The sequence below is a fragment of the Gymnogyps californianus genome, chromosome 2, assembly GCF_018139145.2.
Source record: "Gymnogyps californianus isolate 813 chromosome 2, ASM1813914v2, whole genome shotgun sequence".
Lineage (NCBI taxonomy): Eukaryota > Metazoa > Chordata > Aves > Accipitriformes > Cathartidae > Gymnogyps > Gymnogyps californianus.
Window position 1 is genome coordinate 50734115 of NC_059472.1, and position 9705 is coordinate 50743819.

The 9705-nt window shown below is 40.6% G+C and overlaps 1 protein-coding gene across 6 annotated transcripts in view; it reads left to right on the plus strand.

Moving 5' to 3' along the window:
* ZNF521 (zinc finger protein 521) overlaps positions 1–1230 on the plus strand; it is a 232461-nt gene extending 231231 nt beyond the window's left edge. For all 6 annotated transcript variants that reach the window (XM_050891176.1, XM_050891177.1, XM_050891178.1 and 3 more), the window contains one exon: positions 393–1230. In XM_050891176.1, the coding sequence (XP_050747133.1) occupies positions 393–422 (30 nt within the window). In that variant the 3' untranslated portion in view covers positions 423–1230. The remainder of the gene's footprint in view (positions 1–392) is intronic.
* The last annotated feature ends 8475 nt before the right edge of the window (positions 1231–9705 follow it).

Sequence of the window (9705 nt, forward strand, 5' to 3'; positions counted from 1 at the left end):
AGGAAGCACAGTCCAATTAGCATAGGTCTTTTATGACAAATAAATGCACTTCTCATTTGCATAATGTATAAACCATGAGTCGTATGTAAGCAGATACCGGAACCGCTGAGCTGGTATGCAGTTTCACTGGGGAGGTCAGCCCAAACCTACCTAGAGAGAGTGCATTGCCCTTCTTGTGGCACATGGAAAGAATACCGGTGTGAAATAGCTGGGGAAAACTCTCTTTGATAACGACGCTGCTTCTGGCTGCTTTAAAACAAGGAGGGGTGGAACATACTCTCTTTTCCAGTCCATAATTTTGCAAGATATGTTGGGAGAATTGGTTTTGCCTCCTTCTTTCACACAGAAATGCCTGTCGATTGACTAAGCTTTTTCCTTTATTTTTGTTACAGAATCATACGATGACCCAGCACAGCAGTTAGTGCAAGGCCCGTCTCTTCCAGAGAATTCTTTGTGGCACAAAAAGGGAACACATTTTAATCTTTGCACGAAACTTTCATTGTTAATGTATATTATTCAGAAACATTGTATTGTACCATAAAACTTGTATTATCGAAACTGTTGGATGTTCATGTGTTTGAACTTTTGAGCACCGGATAGACTTCCTGTATATAAAGTGTTGCACATGTATTATGTTGTCTGATACTAAAATGGTCTTATAAAGACAAGTGGACTTGGGCCCTATTCAAGAAAGATACAAATAATAATAATACTGTGTGAGGGGGAAAAAATAGCTTAAGAAAAAGTGTCATTTTCAAGGAGGAGGAAGAAGGTAATAGCTATGTTCCATTACAGCTCTGTTCGGCCTTCCTTTCGTTTAAACTTCAGTCTAGAAATCTCTCTTTTGGTATACAAACGGATGAATCTAAGACTATTTTTTATTGCTGAAGATTCTTGCAAAAAATATGAAGAGACTCTTTCTCACAGAGCAGGAACCCACAGTTGAATAAGGCCCGTATATATATTTGTAAGCCTTGCGATATGACAGATAGCATTACCATATATGCAATAGTTGTTATGTAGATTGTCAAAGAAATTTTTTTTTCTGGATACCATTTGAAGCTTTGAGTGTTCAAGACTTTCCTTAATGATTTCACACGGCCAAATTCTTGAATCAGTTGAACTAACCTGTATGTTACTGTTATTAATGTTTACTCTGCGGTCTGAACCTGGAGATTACTGGAATTGTTTTCCAAAAGGAAATAAATTCAGTTTACCATTATGTGTGAGCGTGCCTGTGTCTTGTCTTTTTCCTTGGAAAGTAGCATTATTATTACTGCTCCTGGAGTACTTAAAGGACCACCAAGATCTGGAATCCCATTGTATCAGGACCTATACACTGCTCAGTAGGAGTAGGTCACTTTTCTCAAAGCTAGGCATTTAAATAAATGTTATTGTAGAAACAGATCTGCTGGCCCACTGCAAAGCAATGTGTGCTTGAGGGTAATATTCACTGTTTTCTGGTTTTGTTCGTTAGTTTGTTTTATTTGGCAGTCTCAACAATTTCATACCTGTACACTTGACATGTTAGTTGCCAGAGGAGTCACCGCACATCTTCTGTGTATAATTAGCGGTGTATTTCAATGCGATATTATTTAATGAGTTGGGTCTAGTACTGACAACCGGGAGCCACCACAGCTCTGCCAGTAGCACTGTTAACCTCACATCCCTCACCCTCTCTTCTGACATGGGTAGCAGAATTGGAGGTGGTGCACACCGCGGGATGATGCTCACTAGCACCGTGGCCCTGGGGGAGCTGTCACAAGACCTCGCAGGTTTGCTCAGGTCTGAATTGGCTGCTGACTGCCTGCAATTTCAAGAAGAAGGAGGAAGGGGATAAAAACTCTCCTTGCCTACCAGTATCCCCCACTACTCCAGCTCACCTACGAAAGAGGACCAAAAAACCATTCTCCAGCTATTTTAGTATCTTATCCTATTGCTGGAATTGCTGGTTTTATCCCATGGAAGCCCATGTTGCTGAAATACTGCAGTTAAAGATCTGCACATCACAACAGTCCAAATGGCTGGAGCTGCTTGCCTAGTGCTGTCAGGGTAGATATAAAGTGTGATTTCCAGTTTGCTGAATGTCACATTTTGACTCTCCACAGATGGAGGACGGAGAGGGAAGAAGTAAAGTCAGAAAGTGTCTGGTTACCAGATACTCCAAGAAAAAATGTGTCATGTTTAAAACTCCAGCTCTGAGAATATTGTGCATATTCTGCCAAATACAAAAAAGAAATTCCTGCGTTTTGTATTAATATCTCATTTGTGCTGACAAAAGGATAAATACAGGCACAAGTACACAAGGCTTGTAAAATGCCAGTTCTATTTATAAGTCAGAAACTGTTCCCATTCTTATTCTCATTAATATATTACTCATCTCAGCCAAATTGAATGTGATATGTTCTTTATTTTTGACAGATACCTTAAAGGATATAAGACATTTCAGCCTTCATGTGTGAAAGTGTGACATATTGGTTAAGACTGCAAATAACATGTTTCTAGTAGAGTTCAAGTATATAAGAAATATTACACCCTACTGTTTTTGTAAATGCCAGAGTGCCACTGAGTTGAGACAGATGGTAGCTGGGAAAGATGCAATCTTATAATCAAAAGCTAAAATATGTCAAAAATATGTTAGCAAGCAAAACATAGCATATTACTAGCGTCTTATGTCATGACAGCTTGCAAAACATGCAAAGATGTTGAATTTCTAGGAATGTAAATAAAGGAACAGTAAACAGAGCAACAGCAAATGTGACGAAGACTTTATGCATCGATTGTCCCTTCAGGTCGGTGCGGGGGAATGGAGGGGTCTTATGGCCACAGGCAGCCCCAGGTGGCTTCTGAGAGCTGGCTGCTAGTATCAAGCGCTGGAATCCTCTTACCTTTTCTAAAGTAACAGGTTTCTCAGTGATACCTAAATAGCTGGTTAAATAGATTATGGAAGACATCCGAACTTCCCAATGAGAACGGAGTATTCCTTGGGGAATTACCACAGCGTTTAGAAAAATCAAGAGGAGAGGCAGATCATCTTGCCTGTTGGAAGAAGAGACACGGCTCTCTGTGTGCGTGTGTGCATTTCAGCTATGGCATGCCGTTCTCTGTCCTGGGTCAGCAAAAGCTAAGGGAAGCCCCTCCTCATACCCTTAACCTAATGTGAAAGGATAAATCTGTTCAAAAGGTTGTGTGGATAGATTGATGGACAAGGTATCCTTTTACCTCTGAGACTGGCTTTATTCCCAAGATTTCCAGTGGACATGAGTTTTACTGTAAGTGATAGCTTAATAAAACGATTAGTCCTTCTGCTTGTTTGCCAGAGCTGTGTTTAGGAAACGTCACAGACCTAAAGCAGGTATAAATGGGGAATTTATACTGCAGAAGTGAAGCGATTTACCCGGATAATATCTGAGCACTGGATTTATGAGGAAATGCACTGATTCTTTATCTGAACAAAAGATGATCCGGGAATAAATGTGTATTAGGCCTTTATGACATTCAGCTACCCAAAATAGGAGTTTTTACCATCATACGCATTTTCATAGCCGGTTGCCTAAGTTAGACTTTCCGGTCCATTTTAAGTGGTTCAGTTCACAGGGAGGTTACTGGAATTTCTCTGGTTCACTCCAAGTCGGGTGCTCTCACTGCTTTCCCTGATTGAGGAGTCACTCTACAACCCCCCAAAAAATAGTTGAAAGGCTTTGCCTAGGACACGTTAATAGTTATCACTTCCTTCTCGATAGCACGTGGAAAGCTGAAGTCCTCTCCATGTCTCAGTGACTGGGCTTTTATTAGTAATTCTGGCATGACCACTCACTTTGTTTCATTGCCACTGTCCTCAACAGCAGAAAAAGAGAGACGTCCCTTCCTTACCAACATATGGCACCTTCTATTTATAACAAGATTAACAATTCATTCACACCTTGATTGAATCCCGCTTTATTGAGATGTCACAACAGATTCTCACAGCCTGCAAAGGGAAAGACTTACAAATGTTAATATTGTGACAACCAGGACACATAAAAGTAAATGAATTATAATTGGTGACAATTAAAAATAGCTCAGTGTGAAAACAGAATATTGTGCTGCTGTTGCAGCCCTGTCTAGGATGAGGCAATGTGAAGGACTCCATAGAATAAGACCATCCATGAATTCAGAAATGTTACCTTGATTCCTGTCTAATGTGTTCAGTCATACACTGATGCTCAATTAATGTTTACACGCCCTTTACATCTTAGTGGGCAATGTGCCATTCTCTTTAAAGTATTTGCTTCACTGCTCTGTAGCAGCACAAAAATAAACAAGTTTAAGCCTATTGCACCGATTCCATTTAATACATCCATTCTCCCTCCCCATGTTGCTTCCTTATTTGTATGCAGAAGATTTCTTTAATTATTATTATTGTTGTTGCTGTTGTTAGTAGTAGTAGTAAACTGTGAATGCTATAGCAATGCACTCCCCCAGGAGCTGGGCGGTCCCCGGCCACCAACTCTTGTGTGCAGATCTTCTGTGTGTGGCACACAAAAGCCTGACAAGGTCTCACTCATGTTTCAAAGCTCGCTCTCTTTTCAGAGCTATTTGTTATTGTCTCCACCATCACAAGTTTAAAAAAGGAAAGTTAATTAAATATGGAACAAGACTGAGCAACATCTTTTAAACCATCATGTCATTAGAATTGGATCCCTCTGAGAGCTGCTTAAAAGGGTTTTGAGAACAATGACTGTTCAATCAGATATTTATGGGCATAGTTATGTAAACACACTCTTTATTGTCTATGTATATTTAATATAATTATCAGTTTTGTACTCGGACTCTCAGGAGACCCAACAAATCACAGTGTTGCTTTGAAAATGTCAGCAGAAAAGACAATTATGTTGCGAGCAAATATTCATAAATTATATTAAAAAGTCCTGTGAAAATGTACCCTGTGTTGCAGAACTGCTTTTGCACTAGCAGAATCATCACTGCCTTTCTTTGATTTAAACTCTTCTTGTTACTAACAAGGAAGTTGCTTGAAACAAACCTTTAATACTAAAGAGTCTTCTGTTCCTGACTATGGGACAATGTAAGTTGTAGACAAATTCAAAGGGCTTGTTCATTTTGTTATTAATATGCTGGGATCTTTTTAGAGATTTCTAAATAACGTTTATTGAAGTCAAAGGTAAAAACTGTTTGCACAAGAGTGCCTAGGTCACTTTTACTTTACTTTTCTTCTTTTCTGAGAGGATTCCTGACAACTTGCCATGTTTTGCTCATTATGTATTAGCAAAAAGAGCGGAGAACTGGGACAGTGTTCAGTAAATTAAATGTGCCACGCTTATGCTAAACCACTACGTGTGCTGGAGTTTGATAAACACCTAGTAAGTGCCTGCAAATCATCTCTGCTGCAAGATATACAATCAGCATATCAACATCTTAATTAGCAGCTAATGACATTTGAATGGGAAGGTTAACGTTAAGCACACAAATGCAGTTTAGTAAAGGGTAAAATGAAATACGTTGAGATATTTCAATCTTTATTTATTTTTAAGTATAAAACAGCTGGCTTTTGTAGTAAGCAATCATCTATACGAGTAATATCCCAATCCTTAGTTATGTTTTGGAATAAAATCTCCAAGACTAAAATGTCTTTTCTGGTGCATCTGGTCCTAGACATCAATGGGTAACACTCCACATGTTGGACAAAGAGAAGACAGAATTCTGCTTTTCTGGAGGAAAATGCATTTCATCTATGCTATTATTTTTCTTTTGAGCACACAACTAGATTTTAAGTAGGCATAAGATGATCCAGGCTGGTTTGTGATGCTTCTCCAATTATTTTCTAGGCGTATGTTTTCAACAGCAAACTTCTGTGGGATGGTGCAAAGCAAAGCGCATTCATGGCTGTTTCTGCTGTAGATGTCATCCTTGCTCAGGCAGTGATCTTGCTGGATGTCCAAAGCAGAACAGACCAGAATCACTGAGCTGTTGGAGAAGAATCTGCTATAGAAATGGTGCTGTTGACTTTGCCAGCGGCGTGGGTTCCCACTGAGCGTTGTACCGAACCATTACTTTTGCATGGACCACAGGGAGCAATGTAGAGTGCTTGCTTTAAGATTTAAAATGTAAAGCAGTTCCAGGATGCTCACAATTAAAAATCTTATGGCCATACAGGCTACTGTGTTGGCTGCATCCAACAAGTGAGCTCTGGAACACTAGAGGTCTGTCATCTAATGATCTCTTTCTTGTTGGGTTGTTCATTTAATTTTTGTGTCCCTTCTAGATGCTTGATCTCACGCAACCTTCATCCTTGTTTATGGGACCAATGATAAGCTTTTTTAGAAAAGTGGCTAAAAGTTCAGTAACAAAATTATGCCACTTTGTTGGCCCAGCCACTTCGGCAAGATCAAATCATGTAGCCCCATGGTATAGCAACACCTCCACAAGGTGCATTGTGTCCTGCTGCTCAAATAACGGGCAGAGGGTAAGTGGAAACAAAACTGTCTTTGCAGCCAATGAGACAGAGATTGACAGCATCTGAAAGCCAAAAGACATACTGAGATATTTTTAATTTAGGGAAATGCCCACCTTTCAGAGTCATTCGTACTTTTTTTGCAGAAAACAGCGGTTAGATGTTTCCTTTTTTCTTGACTGCCATCCTTTCTCTCTTCTCATTACTCCCTATGCTCTAATTGTTTAATGATTGACGCAGGACTATTTTGATTTTCTTAATTACATTTGTGAACCCACATTTGATTTGGCGGCTAGGTCATCATTCCTGATGAATTTAAGATTCATGTTGATTCATTCATCCTTTGACATGTTTTATTTCCAAACACCTTTGTTCTTTTGGCTTAATTCAATATAATTAATTTTCTGGCGTAAAATGAAAGATCATGGGTTTGATTAGATGATAGCTCCTTGATGGGTTATTTGTAAATCTTTCAACCTTATTCACAGCTTTTCCTAATCAATATCTGACTTTTTTGACTTCTGCTTTCCTTGTCATAGTAATATCTGCCCACAAAGCCATCTCCAGAGTCTTTCAGGCATTTTCTACTCACTGTGGAATCTGTCTCCTTCAGAAACTCTTACTTCTCTTACAACATATGGGGGATCAGATGGGGTTTTAGAGCTCCTCTCAACAGTGCCTTGTTATTATGGTATGTGTTGCTTTGGTATTCACAGGCTGTGGCATCAGAAGGAGAATGACTTGCCCACTTTCAGATTTGACAGCTTATGTTTTTAACATTGTTTGAGGGGGGAAGTCTGAATTGACTTTTGACTTATCATCAACTAAAGCCAATCAGTCTTCTACCCTACTTATGTCTGACTTTTAAATCCTAAGAGTCTCTCTTCTCTCAATGATAACATGTTTTCAGAATCTTTCAACACTTCCTTAATTGCTAAAATTTGCAAACGAGAAACACCCATGCCTAGCTGTCCGCCAGTAGTTCCCTTGGTCGGGCTTTTTCAATCTGTTGTCTTCTAGTGTTTCCCTCCTCAGATTTTCAAGGGGAATGGAGGAGAAGATTAAAGGGTTGTCCGGAGGTTATATTCAACTGTTTGTTCATTAGATTCCTGGCTCACTTGGTTGTTCAAAGGAGTGCCTGAACATATGAATGATGTCATTATATTACCCATATTTATTTAATACACACAGTTTCTCTGGGCTGACTCCTGTCAGGCTGAGAAAGGCAGGAGCCAATTTGAAAACCTTCAAGCCTTTTCAGAGGGAGCAACTGCTAATTATCATCCTTTCCTGAATTTCCTTTTCTTGTTTGCTTGCCTAGAATGTAGGGATGGAGCGGAGCTTTGGAAGCCTGACAAATATCAATCAGTCTGCTCAGCATACAGCACCACAACTCTTTGCTTACTTCACTTGTTAGATGCTGCTTCATGCTTCTGTAGTATTTGATGTTACTAGGCAAGAGCTTTTGTTAAAGATCAAAAATACTTGTTCTAGTCTATCTGTGGCAACACATGCTTGAATTTTTCTCAGTATGAGATACCCAATGTCTTGGTATTGGGACTGTATTTCTACTGTTACCCAATTTGGTTTGAGTTGGCCGAAACCTTTATCCAAGAAATGCGTTCTTTCTATGCCCTTTGTGGGCTATGTTATCATTGTTCTCAGTGTAAGCCGTGAGTTGGTGGCGTGCATTTCTTCTGCAGTATAGGTCAACCCCTGCATGGAAAAAATCACACGATTTTGCATTACTATTTTTTCTGTGGTCCTCATCTTGGTGACTCTGCCTCTTTCAAGGGCATGCCTACTAGCTGAACACTTCTAATGGCGGCACTTTTTAAGTTAACCACAAGAGGCTCCTTTGAGTTTGGACAACACCCATGAGATTTGCTACAAATATGGCACAGTGACACCTGGGAAGAGCTCTACTGGGATAGACCAAAGATTCCTGTGAGCCAGGGCTGGCAGCAGCACTGGTCAGCAGCAGATGACTGGGGAAAAGTGTAAGACTAGGGCAATGGTGTAGCGACTTCTCTTTGATATAGTTTCCTGGCCTCGAGTGACTGCTGCCCCAGGACTTCCTTAGCCAAAAGTGAGTCTAGCCATTTGACCGCTTTGGGTGGCTTTTTTCTTTATTTGTTTAATTAGCTTTTTGAGCCTGTATAAATGTCCAACACGCGCAAAATGCTGGGACAGGGAGTTTGATTTCTTAACTACACATTGCATGAAGAAATACTTCATTTTCGTTGTTTTGAGCCTGTTTCATTTAATCCCATGACAGAAAATAAACGACCTGTTTCTTCCCTGTTCACCTTCTCCCTGCGACTCAGGCCCACTCCACAGACCTCTGCCATGGCCTTTTCCTTTCACCCCTGTGGTCTTCCTCACTGCTCCTCAATAAATGAAAGAGGTCACTACTGAGCAACACAGACCATCCTTCCCACCAAAATCCAATGGCCTACCCCTGTGACACAGGGGAGCACAGTGCGGCAGATCTTGCTTTGGCTGAGAAGGGGATGGCACGTCCTCGAGGTATGACACAGCACAATCCCATGCAGAGACACTACGTAGGGTCCCCAAAGCAATACAACCAGGTTAGCACTGCCTCTCGCAAGGGCTAATTAACTCAGGACTAATTAATAGCATCATACCACACTGACACAGCCATCCAGAGCTTGCTCTCTAGCTGCTTGCTTGGGGTTCTCCTCACAGTGTGGGATTCAGTATAGATACGTCCTCGGGACACTGCCTTGCATGTAGCCCAGAAACTGAGGGGGGTGACACTGTAGACTTGATTATCCACTCATTTACAGTACTTGTAGCTCTGAGCAACTCTCCTGAAGTTATTGAAGTTACAGTGGTATCTTACCAGTGCAATACAGGAGAAAAATCAGGTACAAAAAGCATGTGTATATGTACGCGTACGTGTATGCGTGCATGTGTATATAAATGTATGGATTGCAAAAGAACAATATTAAAGTCACAAATTCAATAAATCAGAAGATTTCTTTGCAACTGCCTGTGCGTAGGATAAAGGTCTCTCACTTACGTGCTCACGCACTCAAGTTTCCCCAGGACCGCAGCCTCTGCGGGTGCATAAGGAGGACATCAACCATACAATGAGCAGTAGCTTAATATTTTCCTTTACCCTGGGTGCTCAGCTGGCAGCTCTAGGCGCTGTTTGCTGCACGCTGTTCAAACCCGCCACCACAGACAGAAGTATTAATTTCCCCCAGACCTGGTTTTGGTGCTGCTAC